Genomic DNA, 21,024 nt, shown 5'->3' with positions numbered 1-21,024 from the left:
AAACGCCATGTTGGAAGAAATTGAACTGAAAATCGTCAGAGAGGAAGAGAGGGCCAACTCGACGGAAAGTGTTTCCCTCCCTTTTTCCATTTTTCACCCACAAAACAAGGCGTTTTTGTATGTAGGTCGATAAGAGTCGAATTTGGTCAACATGAATGGTTATTTGCTACGTGAGGTTTATTTGATCGAATATAAGTTTTGTAATGCTTAAATTGTTACGAGTATACTGATATAAGGACACGTGACATTCCGGCGATTTGAGAAAAAAACCCAACTATATTCGGAGTTATCTATAATGCATATTTATGGAAGGATGCTTGTAGCATTCTCTATTGAATAGAGGCCATTGACGTCAGCAACCCTCGTCGAATATTTAAATAATAAGATTACAATAATGAGATAATCCACCAATCCGAAGAAAGGATAGGCGGGAGCGACACATCCCGCGGTACCGTTTTGTGGACAACGAGTTCCATTGTTAGGGCGGAGAGACGTGCATCTTGTCAGAATATCCATGATCTTTGGAAGCGCTGATACAAAGCCGTGATTTGTTATCCAACGTTTATTTTGATATTCAAATGATTTCCCTATGTTATTTTAAATGATCAAAGAAACATTTAGGATAAACGAAGAAGCAAATGCAAGAACGGAATATCCCGGCCCCGTATGCAGGGTATGTTTGTGGATGGGGACGGGTGGCTAATGTTACTTCGGTTAGCAGTGAAACTCGCGAGTAAGCCAACGAAATAGCCTAATCGGTGGCTTCGACCTACTTTTGATCGATATCAGACGAAATGACAGTGGATAGTTAGCTAGATAGTGTTATCAAGGCCATATTTAAAACACTCGGACTGAGAATGGCTGCTCATTTTATATGTTGTTGACATGTTTTGAGAAGCTAGCTAACGTTAGCACGTTAACGTTAGCTAACTGGTTGTCCTGCTATGCAGCTGGCTAGCGATAGCCGCACTTCCCAACCACTATATACATTTTTTTGTCTAAAACAGTGCGCTTTATTATTGTGCATTGGGTTATCTTAGCTAGCTACAGTTCGCTTAAATATTTAGCTAGCTAACGAACGGTAGCTAGCTATTTTGTTATTACTCAGGTCACTGTTGTGCAACGTAGTTAGCTGTAATGTTTATTGCCCGATGGGATAATGCTAGTTGTAACTTCGTTGCACATGCTGTCCTGTAGCAGCGTGTTATGTCAATTTCGTGCATGATGTTTAGGATAAACATCATAATAACATACTGTACTCATGATGGGTGTAGCTAGTTAATAAACATCCTACTTATGTAAGATATTGGTAAAGTACCATAATAACCACTATTCTCTCTTTCAGAAACCTCAATTCTCAAAGCAGTGTGACAATCATTTAATTTTGTATTGGGATGCCTTGGTGGACTTCAACTTGGGCAATTGGACTGGAGGGGACACCCTCTCATAGCTTAATCTTTTTGCGCCATACAGTAAGAAACAACAACATTTTATAGTTGGGACAAAGTATTTATTCCCTACAGAACGATACGGAGCGGCATACACTAGTGGTTCTCAGGATGTCTATCACCAACACGCCTTCGAGTAATGATGCTTGCCTGAGCATTGTACACAGCTTGATGTGTCACAGGCAAGGGGGAGAGAGCGAGACCTTTGCCAAGCGGGCAATAGAAAGCCTGGTGAAAAAGCTGAAGGAGAAGAAGGATGAACTGGACTCCCTAATCACAGCCATCACCACCAATGGAGCTCATCCCAGCAAGTGTGTCACCATTGGGCGGACTCTGGATGGCCGTTTGCAGGTAGGGACTACACCAATGTCTGGGGGGGGAATTTTCCCTAGGTACATATCTTGGGTCAGATTATCCTCCCCTAATTATAACCTTAATCATTAGTGGTGAAAAATATAAAAATTGACCTAAGATCAGCGTCTAGGGGCAACTTCACCATACACCACTGTCGAAGGATCTGCTATAAGTGTGTTAATTTTACATTTTTTAACGTGAGATAGCGTTGTGAGTGAGGATCATGCAAAGATGATCATAAGGGCATGAGACCTATTAGCACCTCGGGGTGAAAAACATTTTCTTTTGAGTTCAATCAACGGGTTTGATCCTGTAATATTCTTCATCCCAGGTGGCAGGGCGGAAAGGGTTTCCCCACGTGATCTACACTCGGTTGTGGAGATGGCCCGATCTGCATAAAAATGAACTGAAACATGTGAAATATTGCCAGTTTGCGTTTGACCTGAAGTGTGACAGCGTTTGCGTGAACCCATACCACTACGACCGGGTGGTGTCTCCAGGTATTGGTGAGTGTACTGATGTCCCTGCCGTTTTGTTTGTGTTGACCTCCTGTGAGTGACAGTTTGAGCTTCTTATCATCGTTGTTTTATTTCACAGATCTATCAAGTTTGCAACTTACCAGCTCCGGTAAGTGACCTCCATTTTGATGGTTATGTACCTTATGACAGCATTATTTTTTTGTCAATAGCTAGGTTTCCATCCAGTTGGCTACAGACTTTAATTCAAACATAAAAAAATCTGCATAAAAACATTATGCGCATTTTCCCACCAGAGATGTTTCCAGCAAATGGACTTGTTCCAGATAAAAGACTGAGCGTGAGGATATGGGCGCCCATAACACCTTTTGTGGTTCTATTCCCATGTACCGACTAGAAAATACAAGTTAAATGTGTTTTCATCGCATTTTCAACTCTACTGATGGTTCTCACAAATGTTGCATTTTATATAGTGAGTGTGCCCACTCTGGTATTGGTACGTGCTCTCTAGCCAACAGCGTGCAGATATCTGTGCTCTGTTGGCTAGAGTACACGTATAGCCAACATGAGGAAATTATTATGGACAAAAAAGCAACACTTTTTTTTGTCAAACGGCAGCCAAGCATCGATGATCATGTCACCAGAATAAGACCCTCGATATTTATTGAACGGAGCTTCAAGCTCTTCTTTCACCACCCTGTGAAGTTCATCAACTTATTTGATCTGTAGCCTAATAAACTGCATGCTTTCCCGACGAGTCGTAGTGGGAGGACCACACAACATGTGACATCACCTGTTTACTTCGATATGATGGTTATTATATCAATATTTGCGCATACAAATGTTTCCACTGATATTTCACACACACTTCGTTTTACTGACATAAAAATATACCACCTTGTCCAGCGTATTTTGTTTTGTCGACATTTGAAAAGTTGACCAAAAAATGTTCTGTTTCCATCAGGCCTTTTCATGACGTGTTTTTTATTTTTTAAATCCAACATGCACTCGCATAAAGAGATTGGATGGAAACCTGGTTGTCTGTTTTGTTTCTTGTTGACCTGTAATCTTGTCTCTGTGCTGCTCTCAGCTCCAAGCCTGGGACTGATGGTTAAAGATGAATTTGACTTTGATGGCCAGGCCCCACTGCCCACCATGGACGGGGGTCACTCCCTCCAGACCATTCAGCACCCCCCCTCTAGCCGAGGTGGGCCCCCCTCAGAGCCCTTCGGCACCCCTGGCCTGCTGTCCCCCTCTGACGCCAGCACCGCCTCCACCTCCGCCTTCCCCAGCATCTCTGTCGGATCAGGAAGTGAGTGCCTACTCCTCCACTCTATCCCCTCCCTCTTCCATTCCCGCTTCCACTATCTACTCCACCTTCCCAAGTTTATGGCTCTTGGTATCCTCCTCACCCAAATCATTAGATGTCTTGAGTTATTCGTACCAGTAATAATCCTGGAAAGGTCTTAATCATAGTTTAGGTTTGTGTTTGTTTAGCTACAGCCTGTCTACACAGTTATGGTTGTGGCTGACTGACAGAACTTGTTCGTTTGAGAATCACATCACAGTAATATCAAACTCATCTTGGGATGTAATGGCTTAGGAAATGGAACCTATTTAGTTAACAACTGGTGGTCACCTGCTCTTCTCCCTCTGATGGGTTATTATGAACTTCCCCCACGCTCTCTGAAATGCATCAAATCAAATGTTATTTGTCACATCCCCCCCGAATACATCTGGTGTAGACCGTACAGTGAAATGCTGAATACAACAGGTGTAGTAGACCTTACAGTGAAATGCTGAATACAACAGGTGTAGTAGACCTTACAGTGAAATGCTGAATACAACAGGTGTAGTAGACCTTACAGTGAAATGCTGAATACAACAGGTGTAGTAGACCTTACAGTGAAATGCTGAATACAACAGGTGTAGTAGACCTTACAGTGAAATGCTGAATACAACAGGTGTAGTAGACCTTACAGTGAAATGCTGAATACAACAGGTGTAGTAGACCTTACAGTGAAATGCTGAATACAACAGGTGTAGTAGACCTTACAGTGAAATGCTGAATACAACAGGTGTAGTAGACCTTACAGTGAAATGCTGAATACAACAGGTGTAGTAGACCTTACAGTGAAATGCTGAATACAACAGGTGTAGTAGACCTTACAGTGAAATGCTGAATACAACAGGTGTAGTAGACCTTACAGTGAAATGCTGAATACAACAGGTGTAGTAGACCTTACAGTGAAATGCTGAATACAACAGGTGTAGTAGACCTTACAGTGAAATGCTTACTTACAAGCCCATAACCATCAATGCTGTTTTAAGAAAATACCTATAAACATTTTAAAAAAAGTAATAACAAATAATTAAAGAGCAGCAGTAAATAACAATAGCGAGGCGAAATAGAGGGTGTACCGGTACAGAGTCAATGTGGAGGTTATATACGGGTACCGGTACAGAGTCAATGTGGAGGCTATATACAGGGGGTACCGGTACAGAGTCAATGTGGAGGCTATATACAGGGGGTACCGGTCCAGAGTCAATGTGGAGGCTATATACAGGGGGTAACGGTACAGAGTCAATGTGGAGGTTATATACAGGGGGTACCGGTACAGAGTCAATGTGGAGGTTATATACAGGGGGTACCGGTACAGAGTCAATGTGGAGGCTATATACAGGGGGTAACGGTACAGAGTCAATGTGGAGGTTATATACAGGGGGTACCGGTACAGAGTCAATGTGGAGGTTATATACAGGGGGTACCGGTACAGAGTCAATGTGGAGGCTATATACAGGGTGTACCGGTACAGAGTCAATGTGGAGGCTATATACAGGGGGTACCGGTACCGAGTCAATGTGGAGGCTATATACAGGGGGTACCGGTACAGAGTCAATGTGGAGGTTATATACAGGGGGTACCGGTACAGAGTCAATGTGGAGGCTATATACAGGGTGTACCGGTACAGAGTCAATGTGGAGGCTATATACAGGGGGTACCGGTACCGAGTCAATGTGGAGGCTATATACAGGGGGTACCGGTACCGAGTCAATGTGGAGGCTATATACAGGGGGTACCGGTACAGAGTCAATGTGGAGGCTATATACAGGGGGTACCGGTACCGAGTCAATGTGGAGGCTATATACAGGGGGTACCGGTACAGAGTCAATGTGGAGGCTTTATAGAGGGGGTACCGGTACAGAGTCAATGTGGAGGCTATATACAGGGGGTACCGGTACAGAGTCAATGTGGAGGCTATACACAGGGGGTACCGGTACCGAGTCAATGTGGAGGCTATATACAGCTGGTACCGGTACAGAGTCAATGTGGAGGCTATATACAGGGGGTACCGGTACAGAGTCAATGTGGAGGCTATACACAGGGGGTACCGGTACCGAGTCAATGTGGAGGCTATATACAGGGGGTACCGGTACAGAGTCAATGTGGAGGCTATATACAGGGGGTACCGGTACAGAGTTAATGTGGAGGTTATATACAGGGGGTACTGGTACAGAGTCAATGTGGAGGCTATATACAGGGGGTACCGGTACAGAGTCAATGTGGAGGCTATATACAGGGGGTACCGGTACAGAGTCAATGTGGAGGCTATACACAGGGGGTACCGGTACCGAGTCAATGTGGAGGCTATATACAGGGGGTACCGGTACAGAGTCAATGTGGAGGCTATATACAGGGGGTACCGGTACAGAGTTAATGTGGAGGTTATATACAGGGGGTACCGGTACAGAGTCAATGTGGAGGCTATATACAGGGGTACCGGTACAGAGTTAATGTGGAGGCTATATACAGGGGGTACCGGTACCAAGTCAATGTGGAGGCTATATACAGGGGGTACCGGTACACAGTTAATGTGGAGGTTATATACAGGGGTACCGGTACAGAGTCAATGTGGAGGCTATATACAGGGGTACCGGTACAGAGTCAATATGGAGGCTTTATACAGGGGGTACCGGTACAGAGTCAATGTGGAGGCTATATACAGGGGGTACCGGTACAGAGTCAATGTGGAGGCTATATACAGGGGGTACCGGTACAGAGTCAATGTGGAGGCTATATACAGGGTTACTGGTACAGAGTCAATGTGGAGGCTATATACAGGGGGTACCGGTACACAGTTAATGTGGAGGTTATATACAGGGGTTACCGGTACAGAGTCAATGTGGAGGCTATATACAGGGGGTACCGGTACACAGTTAATGTGGAGGTTATATACAGGGGGTACCGGTACAGAGTCAATGTGGAGGCTATATACAGGGGGTACTGGTACAGAGTCAATGTGGAGGCTATATACAGGGTTACTGGTACAGAGTCGATGTGGAGGCTATATACAGGGTTACTGGTACAGAGTCGATGTGGAGGCTATATACAGGGGGTACCGGTACAGAGTCAATGTGCGGGGGCACCGGTATTGAGGTAATATGTACATGTAGGTAGTTATTAAACTGACTATGCACAGATAATAACAGAGGAGAGGGGGGGGGGGGGCAATGCAAATAGTCTGGGTAGCCATTTGACTAGATGTTCAGGAGTCACTGCTCATTTACTGTGTGTTCGGACAGTCCACGTGTGGGGTTCTCCCTACAATTCTGATCTGTAGGCATCTACATGTATCCTTACAGATGCCACCTCCACCTGGACTAGAAATAGCAGCTTCACGCCCAACATGCCTCACCATCAGAATGGGCACCTGCAACACCACCCACCCATGCCTCCTCCAGGACATTACTGTGAGTCCATGCCACTCTCAGGATGAGTAGAACGTGCATTTCATTCTTAGTACACATAATGCCCGCAACTTACTGATGTGGGCCAGGGTTGAAGGGATTAATCATTGATGCATTTATGTTACCCTCCCAGGGCCTGTGCACAACGAGCTTGGCTTCCAGCCACCCATATCCAACCATCCAGGTAAATAAAGTGTGACTCCTGGTTTTACCTGACAAGGTGTTCAGAGGGCTGAGTTATGTCTGGAGGGGAGAGGGGCTGAGTTATGTCTGGAGGGGAGAGGGGCTGAGTTATGTCTGGAGGGGAGAGGGGGACTGAGTCATGTCTGGAGGGGAGAGGGGGACTGAGTCATGTCTGGAGGGGAGAGGGGGACTGAGTCATGTCTGGAGGGGAGAGGGGGACTGAGTCATGTCTGGAGGGGAGAGGGGGACTGAGTCATGTCTGGAGGGGAGAGGGGGACTGAGTCATGTCTGGAGGGGAGAGGGGGACTGAGTCATGTCTGGAGGGGAGAGGGGGACTGAGTCATGTCTGGAGGGGAGAGGGGGACTGAGTTTGGTCTGTTGCAGCGCCAGACTACTGGTGTTCCATCGCCTACTTTGAGATGGACGTGCAGGTGGGCGAGACCTTCAAGGTGCCCTCCACTGGCCCCGTCGTGACGGTGGATGGCTATGTGGACCCGTCTGGCGGAGACCGCTTCTGCCTAGGCCAGCTGAGCAACGTGCACCGGACCGAGGCCATCGAAAGAGCCAGGTACGCCAGCCTCCTAACCACAACTGTGTTGCACTTCTTGCTCTGAACGGAGGTAAATTGATGCCATTGGCAGAGTATTTGATCACCCCACTGATAACAGCTCTTCTCACTTCCCAAGGCTCCACATCGGTAAGGGGATCCAGTTGGAAGGTAAAGGTGAAGGGGACGTGTGGGTACGCTGCCTCAGCGACCACGCCGTGTTCGTGCAGAGCTATTACCTGGACCGGGAAGCCGGCCGCGCCCCTGGCGACGCTGTGCACAAGATCTACCCCAGCGCCTACATCAAGGCAAGTCCCATTGCCTCCGTCTGCTCAGCATTACCAATGTGTTTTTTTATTTATTTATTTCAAATCCACCCCCTGGTGTCCAAGCTGTGAACTGCATGTAGCGGGTAATAAATCAATTGGTTTTGTTCCCCTCCCAGGTGTTTGACCTGCGTCAGTGCCACAGGCAGATGCAGCAGCAGGCAGCGACGGCGCAGGCGGCAGCCGCGGCTCAGGCAGCCGCCGTGGCTGGGAACATCCCTGGGCCGGGCTCTGTGGGAGGCATCGCTCCTGCCATCAGTAAGCAGCACAACACTAACATACTGCCACAGACACCATACTCTGCTCCTGTTGACTGGTGCAACTCCACCCCAGAGCTGTAACCCCCAGAACAACACATTACTTGTAACACCACTCACACCACTTCTAATAGCCCGTTCCAAAGTAATTTACCAATCGTCTCAGCCTATTGTAGGTCAGTCATTGACGATGCATAGGTATCTGAACTTGTTCTGGAACTCTTCATCAGTGTGGATATCGTTGAGCCTGAGTTGTGTTCCATTACATTGATACTTGAACTCCTACCTCCCACCCAGGCCTTTCAGCTGCTGCCGGCATCGGAGTGGACGACCTGAGGAGACTGTGCATCCTGCGCATGAGCTTCGTCAAGGGCTGGGGTCCCGACTACCCCCGGACGAGCATCAAGGAGACCCCGTGCTGGATTGAGATCCACCTACACCGGGCCCTCCAGCTACTGGACGAGGTGCTGCACACCATGCCAATCGGTGACCCCCAGCCCCTGGACTGAACCACCAGCCTGACCCCTCCACTGTGAGACTTCAGTATGACAGACCTTGGAATGAGGTGGTAGGTAGAACAGGAAAGACACCCCGGTTTACCGCTTCAAGGAAGCAAAGACTTTTCTCTCTGTGGGTCGTTCCTCTTTCTCTTTGCCTTCATAGTGTCCAGTGTGTCCAGATCAGGACAGTTCGGCTCTGACGATGGAACGGGCCACTCTCATCAATCGCCCTGGTGACCTCAGATTGGTCACTTTTACCAGTGATTCCATCTGGCTAACCTTGTATGGTTATCCAGAGCATAGTTCTACTATGGTAAACTATACTCGGTTTCTTGCTCTGTGAGAAGAGCAGGTAATGGTCTCTGCCACGTCGTTTACAGACAAACAAGCATTTTAAGGAAATTTCCAGCAATACCATAATACATTTTTTGGGGGGGGGGTTCTTTTTGCATATTTGATGAAAGGAATTATTTTGTCCCTTTTTGTTTTTCTTCCTTATCCCCTTGGTTATTGTATTGTCCTGTACTATGGGAGATAAGTGGATTTATTGACTATATTTCAGACTAGATGGCAGGTCACTAAGACCCCTTCATTTACATTCACTATGTAAGGGAAGACCAACTTCTGTAGGGTATCTTATTTCTGTTGAATTAATTTCTCCCTTATCTCATGTACATAAATTTAACTGTAGTTCTTTTGTTTTTAAATGCATGTGAATGTTTGCATGAATGGTGAAGTGATGGCCACAACGCCACAGGTTTTTGTGATGTCTTGATCTCAGGACAGCCTCGATAAGGAGGAATCAAGTATGCCATAGACCCCATCAAAGCGTTTGGCTTCGATTTTAAAATCACATAAATCATGTCATCAGGGTGAGGCTTCCCTCTGCCACAATGTTGGAGGCTCTTTTCTGTTGTGGTTCTGCACTAACTGGGTTCATGGTGTTCGTGTGCTGTGAACAAAACCTCGTCATCTTGTTTCACCTCCCATGATGCCTCAATGCATGTCACTTTCCTACCATTTCTGGTTTTGCATATTGCTGCACACACACAATCCTCTTGATGCAACTTGTTATAGCTATGATACAGAACTGCCATTTTTATTTCCACTCTAGTTGCATCTCCTGATATGTAATACATTAGCTATCGATTTTGCTGCTAAAATGTAGCTTGCGGTATCCCTAGAGATGAAAGTGAATTAGGATACACTTTTACTGCTGTTTCTCAGCTTTGCTGTTTTGAGAAGTTATTCAGGAGAATAATGAATAGATCATTAAGGAAACCATCTAAATCTGCATTCTCAAATGTTCAAGTATCCATTTCAGAGATTTATGGGTTACTGTCTTGGATGTTTTGTTGTGAAACATTGTCTTGTTGTGTTTCCCTCCCTAAATGTTTCAATTTGCTTTTGGGATGGAAGTGTACTCAAGCTGTGGGTATCACGTTTTTAAGGAATTAATTTGACACGTACTTTCGATGTATTCAACTGCTTGGATATAAACAACCTTAATTGGTTTATGAACAGTGATCGTTGTTGACGATGCCCAATATCTTACGTTGCATTCTTAGGTCAATACACATTATTTTTTTTTGTATGAATTGCAATTTTACCATAGGATCCTGGAGAAACGAGCTAAATGAGTTGCTGGTAATTGGACAAATAGTAGTTACATATTTCTTTTGTGAACCTATTAAAAATGACCTGATACTCTATTTGGATCTTCGTCTGATTATGACCCATTGAATAATATACACTAAAATAACACATCCTAGATCTGAATTACATAGTTGAATGTGCTGACAACAAAATCACACAAAAATGATCAAGGGAAATCAAATGTATCAACCCATGGAGGTCTGGATTTGGAGTGACACTCTAAATTAAAGTGGAAAACCACACTACAGGCTGATCCAACGTTGATGTAATGTCCTTAAAACAAGTCAAAATGAGGCTCAGTAGTGTGTGTGGCCTCCACGTGCCTGTATGACCTCCCTACAACGCCTGGGCATGTTCCTGATGAGGTGGCGGATGGTCTCCTGAGGGATCTCCTCCCAGACCTGGACTAAAGCATCTGCCAACTCCTGGACAGTCTGTAGTGCAATGTGGCGTTGGTGGATGGAGTGAGACATGATGTCCCAGATGTGCTCAATTGGATTCAGGTCTGGGGAACGGGCAGGCCAGTCCATAGCATCAATGCCTTCCTCTTGCAGGAACTGCTGACACACTACAGTACATGAGGTCTAGCATTGTCATGCATTAGTAGGAACCCAGGGCCAACCGCACCAGCATATGGTCTCACAAGGGGTCTGAGGATCTCATCTCGGTACCTAATGGCAGTCAGGCTACCTCTGGCGAGCACATGGAGGGCTGTGCGGCCCCCCCAAAGAAAGGCCCTCATACCACCCTCATGGAGTCTGTTTCTAACCGTTTGAGCAGACACATGCACATTTGTGGCCTGCTGGAGGTCATTTTGCAGGGCTCTGGCAGTGCTCCTCCTGCTCCTCCTTGCACAAAGGTGGAGGTAGCGGTCCTGCTGCTGGGTTGTTGCCCTCCTACGGCCTCCTCCACGTCTCCTGATGTACTGGCCTGTCTCCTGGTAGCGCCTCCATGCTCTGGACACTACACTGACAGACACAGCAAACCTTATTGCCACAGCTCGCATTGATGTGCCATCCTGGATGAGCTGCACTACCTGAGCCACTTGTGAGGGTTGTAGACTCCGTCTCATGCTACCACTAGAGTGAATGCACCGCCAGCATTCAAAAGTGACCAAAACATCAGCCAGGAAGCATAGGAACTGAGAAGTGGTCTGTGGTCAACACCTGCAGAACCACTCCTTTATTGGGGGGTGTCTTGCTAATTGCCTATAATTTCCACCTGTTGTCTATTCCATTTGCACAACAGCATGTGACATTTATTATCAATCAGTGTTGCTTCCTAAGTGGACATTTTGATTTCACAGAAGTGTGATTGACTTGGAGTTACATTGTGTTGTTTTAAGTGTTCCCTTTATTTTTTTGAGCAGTGTACATTTAGTAAGTACTCTGAGGAGTCCCCTAACATCACACTGCCCTGAGCAGTGTACATTTAGTAAGTACTCTGAGGAGTCCCCTAACATCACACTGCCCTGAGCAGTGTACATTTAGTAAGTACTCTGAGGAGTCCCCTAACATCACACTGCCCTGAGCAGTGTACATTTAGTAAGTACTCTGAGGAGTCCCCTAACATCACACTGCCCTGAGCAGTGTACATTTAGTAAGTACTCTGAGGAGTCCCCTAACATCACACTGCCCTGAGCAGTGTACATTTAGTAAGTACTCTGAGGAGCCCCCTAACATCATCAGACAAGCCCTTTTTCCTAGAACCTGAAACAAGGGTGCCTTCAAAACAGTAACAGATCCTGCATGGGGTAGAATGAGCAGATGGCCCAAAACAGTGAGATGGAGAGTTGTCTGGCCAATGCCAGTGTTTCCCAAACTCTGTCTGGGTGCACGTTTAGTTTTCAAATAATCAACTGGGGGCTCAGGATCGAGTTTGAGAAACCGTGAAGTGAGCACCTTGCACAAAAGCCTGCGTGACATCTGAAAACAGAGCAACGGTGGTGTCCCATCCACTTTATAAATACTCCTCATTGGGGTTTATTCCTCACAGCAGATTGATCAATGCCGCCACATTTTCTAGTCCTAGACTGTGTGTAGTTGTGTAATTGGCTCCCCGAAGATGTAGAAAGAACAGGGAGCTGTCTTACCAGGCCAGTAGCTGCCACATGTCTGACCTATTTCCCGGCAGGCAAGGTCAGACAGACCTCCAGAGACTGCGGCAGGCAGATCAACTCCAGGGCCTGGCAGACGCTGTGCTAGGGAAGTACATGCCTCTGTGCAGTACAACACACCCGGTCCGGTGCCTGTTGCCTAGCTCCTTGTCTAAATCTAGACCACAGGTGTTTTTTCCCTAGCACTACAAATAATCCATTTGAATCATTAGTGGTAGGGCAAAAACCAAAATGTGCAACCGGGGGAGGGGGCCCCTGGTCTTGACTCATGCCCCACTAACAGTGAGGTAGAAAACCATATTTTGTGGAACTTCAGAAACAACGCCAGCCTATACAGATCTCTAGAAAGTAATGTAACCATTTACTGACTAGGAATGAACATTCAGCAGCCGTTTGAATAATGTACCCTGTAAAGAATGTTTAAGTCAAAACGAGACAGGGTTTTGAATGAAACTGTCTTTATTAAGTAATATCAGAAAAATAAAACTCTTAATTCTCTTTACAGCAAATATATAAATCAGTGCTTTGGCCACAACTTAGAAGGCCATTTATCATAAAATATAGTTTGCTTTAAACTTGACTCAATTTGTTAAATTTATGTCATTAGTCTTCCCTACATATACATAACAGAAGTGTAGTAAAATTAGCAAATTCTTTAACTGTTGGTACAGCATAGATATTTAAGAAGCATGTATTCCATTAATTTGGTAGCGTACAGGTGCAGCTCATGTTTGATCCTTGGCCTTTGCAGTGCACAATGCGGTACATTATGAAAACATGCGTATGTGCACTTTCCCTCAACTACAAGACGGCAGCTAATCGTTTTTCAACACTGGTGAAATATACTACAAGCAAATATCACTGACAGTCTGCAGTACACCGCAACTCACCCTCCCAGTTCTGCACAGAGGAAAAAAATAATTATTTGTAAACATTTTAATATATTTATATACAGTATATAATGTAACTTCAAGTGAAATAAAAATAAATGTCTATATTTACCTGTCATTAACAATATTCCATACACAAAATATAAAGATTGGGGTTGAGAGGTTTAGGACCAATGCATTCCCCAGAAGTTAGAATAACACACCCGAGCTGCATTTACAGTCAGCCCAATCAGATCAGAGCTTTGCCAATAATTGGGCAAAATATCAGAATTCGGCTGCCTGTGTAATGCAGCCTACAGCGGACGGGAACAGGGATGAGAGGATGACAGCCGGGGTAATACTAGGTATCATCTGTCAGCAGAGAAGAGATGGGGTCAGTGCTTGGGCACATGATAAAACTCAAAACGTGAGAAGGCAGATCATATGAAGAGGTGGTACCACAGTCAGGAGGCCGTTAGTCCAATTTAACACACTAGGGTAGGTGTAGGCTAGTTAAGTTCAATGTGGGTAAAAAAAATACTGGATAATATGGCTGGAATGTCAGGAACCCAACCACCTACATAGGAGCATGAGTTGACCACAACGGAAGACCAGGTCACTACCCAAATGCATCGTCAGTCTGACCTCCTGAAGCGGAAGGTATGGGTTGAGTGATAGTGTTCAATAACATACATGCTTTCTAAAAAAAGGCCACAGGCTTTTTCTATAGAGTTCTATGGTAACACTGCGTGCCCACAAAACTGGTCGTATGTTTCAATTACTTAAGTGAAATTAGGCACGAGTTACTGTAAACAGATCATGTTTTCAAGTTGCAATGGAAAGCATGGCAGTACTGAAGTAGCACGTCCTGGTACTTCCTGTCTGTAAGCACAGCTAATAACAGACAGGGAGAAGTATTTTCTCATATAAAAAGAAAAAAGACTAACAGAAAAATAAAAGGCCCAACTAAGGCCAGGAGAGAAATAAAATGTTATAACCAACTTAAACCTTGATTCAAAGACAGTTGAACACCTAGGATAAGTTCAGTGATCCCCAAAAATGTGATACATTACATTTAAAATAAAAACACAAAAAAAAGGTAGGAAGAGTATTAACATGTCAAAATAAAATAGTATTTCAGGGAATCCCATTGTTACATAGCGAGTCTGACCAGGAGGACAATACTAGGCACGTGCGTGGACCCACACACCACCCACTCTGCCCCTCTCCCCCAACCAACCCCGTCAGGGCTCAGGGCAGGCTCAGCCGTATGGCCTGGGTGACTGGTGCCTGACACACTGGGCAGATGGCCTCGGGGCTCTGGCAGATGCGGTTGGCGCATTCTATGCAGAAGAGGTTGTGTCCGCAGGGCACCAGCGCTGCGATGATCTCACTCTCCAGGCAACGGATGCATTCCTGGCCTCCTCTGCATGAGTCTGGGGGAGAGCTGGAGCTGTCACTGGAGGACGAGAAGGTGGGGCCGTAGACTGGGAACTTTTGAGACTCTGAGACGCTGAGGGAGACCCTTTGAACCCGCTGGGCCATGGGGTGTTCCAAGGCCTCTTGGAAGGCAGGGGAGAGGTGAGGTGTGCCGGAATGGCTGTCTCGGACAGGGGCCTGGCGACCACCCAACAGCTGGACACCCTGTTCCAAGTGGCTCCACACCACCTGTGGCTGCGGTGCAGGAGCAGCTGTGGTGATGGCCAGAGGGTCAAACCCAGGAGATCCCAGTGCTGCCAGCTCCTCAGACGCCAAGGGGAGCAGAGTCTCCTCAAACCAGAAGCTGGCCCCAACATTGTTGTTATTGTTGACGAAGGGGCTGGTGGGGCTGAAGTCGGCCATGCGGTTCCCCCCTCCGCCATAGTAGGAGTCAGTGGAGCCACTGCCCAGAGAGCTGGAGCTGTCGTTGCGGTAGTTGGCGGTCATGCGCACACCGCAGTTGCTGGTACGCTGGGCACTGGCAGGTGCGGCTGCGGTCGACTGCAGCCACACCCCACAGCTTCCCGCCTCGAAGCTGACGTCAGTGCCGTTGTAGTGGAAGTCGTTCTCGTCTCCTGGAATCTCCACACAGTTGCCTGTGCGTATGGCAATGTGGGCCTCGATCTCCTCTCGTGCTCTGTCCACATTCTCAGGCATGCCCGTCACCTCAAACACTGGCTCTTTGTCTCGGCTAGGAGTGACAATGTAAGTGTGTGTCTGCTGTTGGATGCGCTTGATGGTCGCCCCCTTGGGCCCAACCACCAGTCCCACCACGCGGTAGGGAACACGCACCTGGATGGTGGTTTGACCAGGTAGGGAAGGTGCAGCAGGTAGCCCTGGCCCTGCTGCAGCCATCGAACCTGCCTTGTTCCGGGAGGCTCGGATGAGGGAGAAGTGCTCAGCCGCCGAGAGGATCTCCCTCTTGGCCATGACCACATCCTCCTTCCGCCCTGTCACCACGAACACCGGCTGCTCCCCTCGCACTGGGGTCTTGATGTAGGTGTTGGTCTTTGCTCGCAATGCCTTGATCTTGCAACCTAAGAAAAAAAAAATAATACATGTTGGAAGGGAAAACCTCAGACATTAATCTTTATCCTTATAATTACAATCTTGATTTCTTACTATTGTGAAATCTGAGATGACTAACAATTCATAGCTAGAAGTCTCGCTGTAGATAGTGTTAAGTCCAATTTATACATTTTGTCATTTCCGGTTTCCTCATGGTTTTAACAACAGTCCACCATTCCCCACACAGAGAGAAATAGTAATGGCGTCTTTTTGTAGGCCTATGGGGAAGACGAATGGCGTTTTTCGATAAACGCTGAAACAAAGGTCTGTCGTAAACAGACTTAGGAGATCTTATACGTTTTGTTCTTTGAGATCATCAGCTAAAGTCACTAAGAATTCATGTAATAAAAATCAAAGGCATCAAAGGCTTCATAATTCATAAAGGTCTTGCTATTAGCTCAGATCAAAACGTATAAGATTTCCTAAACCGGTGATAACCTCAGACTTTATTTTCGGCGTTTTTTTCCAAAACACCATTCTTTCCCCATGTATTTTCCCCATAGGGATGGCTGAACGAACCAGTGACTGCTAACTTATTTCCGGGTTTTAGGACTACAAGATGGCGAGGTCTATAACAGATGCAGACAAACTATTTGCCAAACATGTTATATGGCAGTCCAGTCGATACAAAAAGTTAAGCGGATCAAAAATGTACCCCATCTATCAAAAGACAATTTGATAGATTGCTAGCAAAACTAAAATCGCGGTATATTACACCGATTTGGTAGCGATAGCTTGCTAGCTGATGTGGCATGGTAATCAACAAAGGCAAAGCAATAATTTTGGGTGCTAACTGGACAAAGCAAAGCTACCTAGGTTCGATAATTAGCATACCATGAAACTAGCTAAACGTAACTAACTAGGTAGCTAACTACTAGTAACTAGTTAACTTGAAATCCAAATATGCATCAATCACATGGATAGAGAAAGATAGCTAGAATCAACATAACGATATTTGCTTTGCCAGTTACCCAACTCTGAAATGTGGATTTGAAGTTAGCATCAGTTAGCCAGCTGTTTGTTTCCAAATTACATTTTACAATGTCAATTAAACTGGCAACATACATAAAAAATGTAACTCTTGCCGAATCAAGCTAGCATCCAACATACACGTCTGGCTAATTAAAATAAATAATACTAGCTAGTTTTACTCACCTTGTCTACCGACAATCTCGGCAACATGTTCTGAGCTGGGCACCGAGACACACTCTGTTGTGTTCACACTCTTCCTCCGCATGAGCAGCGATGTCTCAACTTCATAGCCAGGCTCTCCATACACAGGCGGTAAAATCATCATTCCCGTAGCCTGTTGTAGTGTGCCGTGGTCAAACTCATTGTACAGCAAGAGTGTCTCGGGCGTATCCAATCCAGGTAGCATAACAGAGCCTAGTCCCGAGCCTTGGGCCTGCACAAGCAGCGTCTTGTTGAAATCATCCTCTCCCAACACGTCTTCATTGGCTCTTTCTTCGTCCTCTTCCGTCGGTGTCGGATGGTGGTGCTGTATAGGCTGTAGGTCCAGCACGGCACCAAGCACATTGAAATGAGAGACCGGGCGTGGATGCAAAAGGCTTTCGGGTTGTTCCGTGTGTCTGTAGTGGTCATCCAGGCCTATGTCGGCGAATGCATGCACAACTAGTGGCGGGATCTCCGGCTCAGTTTCCTCGGTCTCCAACAAAGATGTGCTACTTGGCATTATGAAATTCTACCAACGACGTTATTTAACTAAATTAATACCACACGTTTAAATAGTTAGTTACTGTGGTCTGTAACTATACATTTATGAAAAAGTTATTATTAAAAGTAGCGCCCGCGCCAGTTTTACTTTGTTGTGTTTCGTCTTTTCTTCATGCACCTCTCTCAGCAGCAGAAACGGTTCCGGGACTTCTCGCGAGTTTATTCAATCTTCTTCTTGTACATTGTAGCATTCCGGACGACTGGACGATATTTTGCTGCCACCTGCAGTTGGGAAGAATGCACCGAATCAAATGGATTTGATATAAATTCCAATTCTAGGCTTTCGTGACCTTTTTTTGGAAATCAGATCGTTAAAATATTGAATTGGATATGTCTGATTTATTTGTTTCTTCCTCAAAACTATGCACAGATCATCGATCCTCAGCATTCCCCTACATAGCAACTCATGAAATGCCATTGCATGGAATACGTTGTCATTCAACATTTTATTTTGTCTTATCTATAAATTATTACTGCTCTATCAAATCACATGGGCTGGGAGCATCACAGTGACTGAGCGTCATCAAGATGCAACTGCATGACACGTGTTAAACCGCTAGATGGCATCATTGTTCTAAATAAAGGGGTCCCTCCGTTTGATATTGCCTTCCAATGAGGTAACAAACAATTATCCTCGTAATAGCTGATACATTACAGAAGTTAATGTTTTGATTTTTTGCATGTTAGGTTCAACCACGGTGCGATAATGAACAGCTTTTAGAATCATTGTAAAGTTCCATCTCCATAATCCTTCCATTGTTCAACGGGTGAAACGCGACTCCAAACTGGCGTCGTCAGTGTCTAAGCAACGACGCACAATAACATTGTAGCACCGAAAATAAATAATATTATTTTTGCTCCATTAGGATTTTTTTTTTTTTACTAACTCCAAATTACCGAGGGAAACGACAAAAACGACGTCTACGAGGATTTCATTTGACATTTTACCGAGTTGTTTTGTCTTCGCGTCATTCCTGGTGAAAATGTATGGGCGCGCTCCTAGAGTTACCTACCTCACCGTGGGCAGCACCACGTCCGAAGTTGGGCCAGGATCATACGAGGTCATTCAATACAAAACCAAAAAATCAGGTAGGGTTGTTGATGTTTTCAAAAGGAAGTTTTAGCAACGCTTTAGGAACAAGCTCGCAAATTGTCATAATTTGTCCGTTTTTTAAATGAGTTATTATGACTGTTGCTTATCTGAAATCCATGTAGGGCAGGCCTATGGCTAAAGTGCTGTATGTATGTAGACTTATCTGCTCAGCTACTATGTTTTGTGTTTGAAGTAGCCATATTGACGCAGAATGTAGCCTTTGTTACGTTACATACATGCACAATTTGTGATTAATCCAATATTTAATCATGTTGATCTCAGATTCATAAAGTATGCTGTTCTTGAAAGCAATCGAAAATGTAATATATATACTGTTACAAGTTGTGACAGTGTATAAAATATGTTCAAAGTATGTGTATAGGTCTATATCCATTGACATTTGTCACTGTTTTGCAGATGGCTATGCTCCGTTCCTCTCACTCTCCAAACGACCCTCAATGTTCCACAGGTCCAGCAATGACAAAGCCTTGCCTGGACCGGGACAATACAACAGCTCACATAGCAAGGTAAGTCATGGATGCATCCATCCATCCAAGTGTGAATTGAATTCACTTGTCTTTCTAGCAGTCTTGTCAAATGGGTCTGAAGAATCAATGCATTGGGTTCAATTTGATTCCCAAGCTTAGATAATCATAAACCAAGGTGACATTGATCTGAACCTTGTAGGATAACATTCTGGGAGGACAAAGTCTAAAGAATCGATCAAAGCGGTTTGATGAGGTGGTGTCAGAAGTCCCGGGCCCTGGAACGTACAACGTCCGGCAGGCAGCAGGAAACACACTGAGGGGAGCTGAGAGTGAGCCTCCGGGGAAGAGACGGACTAAGGTGGTATGTGTCCCTAAGGTGTATTCACTGGAAGCAAACAGGCCCAAACGAGGAGGTACCTACCTGCATTTGTCCAATAAGAAACACTTGTTTTCATAGCAAAAAAAGTTTTACACTGCAAAATGTTTTGCTACGGTGTGCCCTAATGAATACACCCATGTACTAGCCTAAGCTATTCCATCTTAGCACACTCTGTGACATACTGCAAAGATGAGTTGGGAACCATCCCAACTTGTCACTGCACATATTTTAAGTCTGTACAACAACATTTTTACTCAAATCAAATGATGCTACTTAAACCAGATGATGCAGAAGATGTAGAAAAAAAAGCCATTGAATAATTTCACTCCCACGCTATCATCTGTGATTTTTTTTAGTGCTTCCACACCCTCTTAGACATTGTGTGCTTGTGCTACAGACTTCTGGATTTGTCTATTTCTTCAGCATTTGCTGATGCCGACCGTTGATTGGGGCAGGTGTTTGTGAGAGCAGTGTTTGTGAGACGGATCCGAAAATGGTTCTTCTTACAAAACCACAATATGAAAAGCTGAGACTCTCTCAAACATGCACATGTCATTTGTTTTTCTCTATGACGCCTACAAGAGACACGAGTGGTTAGAATGTAAGAGTAAGGGTTTGTCGCCCAGGACATAGTGTCTATAATACTGTAATAAGCTCATATAGTTGCTGTCACAAATCCATACAGTTGTCGCTGAGTAGTTGGATATTCCTTTCCCACTGAGTAAACAATTTCTGTCTTTACAGCAGTCAAATAAATACATTTTGATCAGGTTTTTGCTTTTGTCAATAAAACTCATGACTGCAACTGTTTATGTTAAGTTGTTTTGTATTCTACTTGTAGCCCTGGTTGTCCTGAAAAGACGAGGGTACAACACTTCAATGTACGGCTAAATATGAGGGCAGGGGAAGCAGATACATGGAAGTAGTGAATTTCATGTTTCCCATTCAGGAAGTGGCTGAGCATGTTAATGTGTTTCTTATGTTGTGTATTCCACTAGTGGCTTCGGGGTGTTCCTACTCGCCTCAAGTTCCTGCCACAGCCAGACATTCCTTCCATCCCGTCACCTGGGCAGGCCTTTGGCTATGAAGACAATGGACAGGGATTTCTTTGCAAGCAAAAGGCACCAGAAAAGGATGATACATTAGGACCTGCTTTCTACAACCCAGTGGTGGTAAGAGAGGAGCACGAGCACGCACACACTCACACACACACGCTCACTCGCTCACTCGCATGCTCGCTCGCTCACTCAAGTTATGACAGTGAGAGTGGTGAGAGTAAATTCATTAGTGAGTGAGTGTGTG

The 21,024-nt window shown here is 45.3% G+C and overlaps 3 protein-coding genes across 5 annotated transcripts in view; 2 read left to right on the top strand and 1 right to left on the bottom strand.

Moving 5' to 3' along the window:
- Window positions 1-4: 4 nt before the first annotated feature.
- smad4b (SMAD family member 4b) lies at window positions 5-10,552 on the top strand. Of its 3 annotated transcripts, none has more exons than XM_036979384.2 (11): window positions 5-673; window positions 1,346-1,799; window positions 2,134-2,308; window positions 2,400-2,429; window positions 3,369-3,590; window positions 6,923-7,030; window positions 7,161-7,211; window positions 7,595-7,778; window positions 7,897-8,065; window positions 8,203-8,341; window positions 8,638-10,552. In XM_036979384.2, exons 2-11 carry the CDS (start codon window positions 1,560-1,562, stop codon window positions 8,847-8,849), a joined length of 1,530 nt encoding a protein of 509 aa, XP_036835279.1. In that variant the 5' UTR covers window positions 5-673; window positions 1,346-1,559; the 3' UTR covers window positions 8,850-10,552. The 3 variants fall into 3 exon arrangements, with proteins under 3 accessions (XP_036835279.1, XP_090093081.1, XP_090093082.1); XM_090236955.1 differs by having other exon boundaries at window positions 13-121; XM_090236956.1 differs by having other exon boundaries at window positions 17-673; window positions 2,134-2,302.
- A 2,501-nt stretch (window positions 10,553-13,053) lies between these two features.
- Window positions 13,054-17,986, bottom strand: mex3c (mex-3 RNA binding family member C). The gene is made up of 2 exons (XM_021605212.3): window positions 17,184-17,986; window positions 13,054-15,997 (listed from the first exon to the last, which is right to left on the bottom strand). The coding sequence occupies exons 1-2, from the start codon at window positions 17,719-17,721 to the stop codon at window positions 14,733-14,735; spliced, it is 1,803 nt and encodes a 600-aa protein (XP_021460887.3). The 5' UTR covers window positions 17,722-17,986; the 3' UTR covers window positions 13,054-14,732.
- Window positions 17,987-18,272: 286 nt separating this feature from the next.
- Window positions 18,273-21,024, top strand: part of stpg2 (sperm-tail PG-rich repeat containing 2) — a 73,933-nt gene continuing 71,181 nt past the window's right edge. The window contains exons 1-4 of the mRNA XM_090236954.1: window positions 18,273-18,851; window positions 19,273-19,382; window positions 19,543-19,704; window positions 20,721-20,894. Coding sequence (XP_090093080.1) covers window positions 18,746-18,851; window positions 19,273-19,382; window positions 19,543-19,704; window positions 20,721-20,894 — 552 coding nt within the window. The 5' untranslated portion in view covers window positions 18,273-18,745. The remainder of the gene's footprint in view (window positions 18,852-19,272; window positions 19,383-19,542; window positions 19,705-20,720; window positions 20,895-21,024) is intronic.

Source organism: Oncorhynchus mykiss, chromosome 6, assembly GCF_057628025.1.
Source record: "Oncorhynchus mykiss isolate SJ-2025 chromosome 6, ASM5762802v1, whole genome shotgun sequence".
Taxonomy (NCBI): domain Eukaryota; kingdom Metazoa; phylum Chordata; class Actinopteri; order Salmoniformes; family Salmonidae; genus Oncorhynchus; species Oncorhynchus mykiss.
This window is presented reverse-complemented; position numbering and strand designations above follow the sequence as displayed.

Coding starts and splice junctions, on each gene's coding strand:
- mex3c (XM_021605212.3), bottom strand. CDS start 17,721: ATGCCAAGTAGCACATCTTTGTTGGAGACCGAGGAAACTGAGCCGGAG. Junction 15,998..17,183: donor CGAGATTGTCGGTAGACAAG/GTGAGTAAAACT, acceptor TTTTTTTCTTAG/GTTGCAAGATCAAGGCATTG.
- smad4b (XM_036979384.2), top strand. CDS start 1,560: ATGTCTATCACCAACACGCCTTCGAGTAATGATGCTTGCCTGAGCATT. Junction 7,212..7,594: donor ACCCATATCCAACCATCCAG/GTAAATAAAGTG, acceptor GGTCTGTTGCAG/CGCCAGACTACTGGTGTTCC. Junction 7,779..7,896: donor GAGGCCATCGAAAGAGCCAG/GTACGCCAGCCT, acceptor TCACTTCCCAAG/GCTCCACATCGGTAAGGGGA.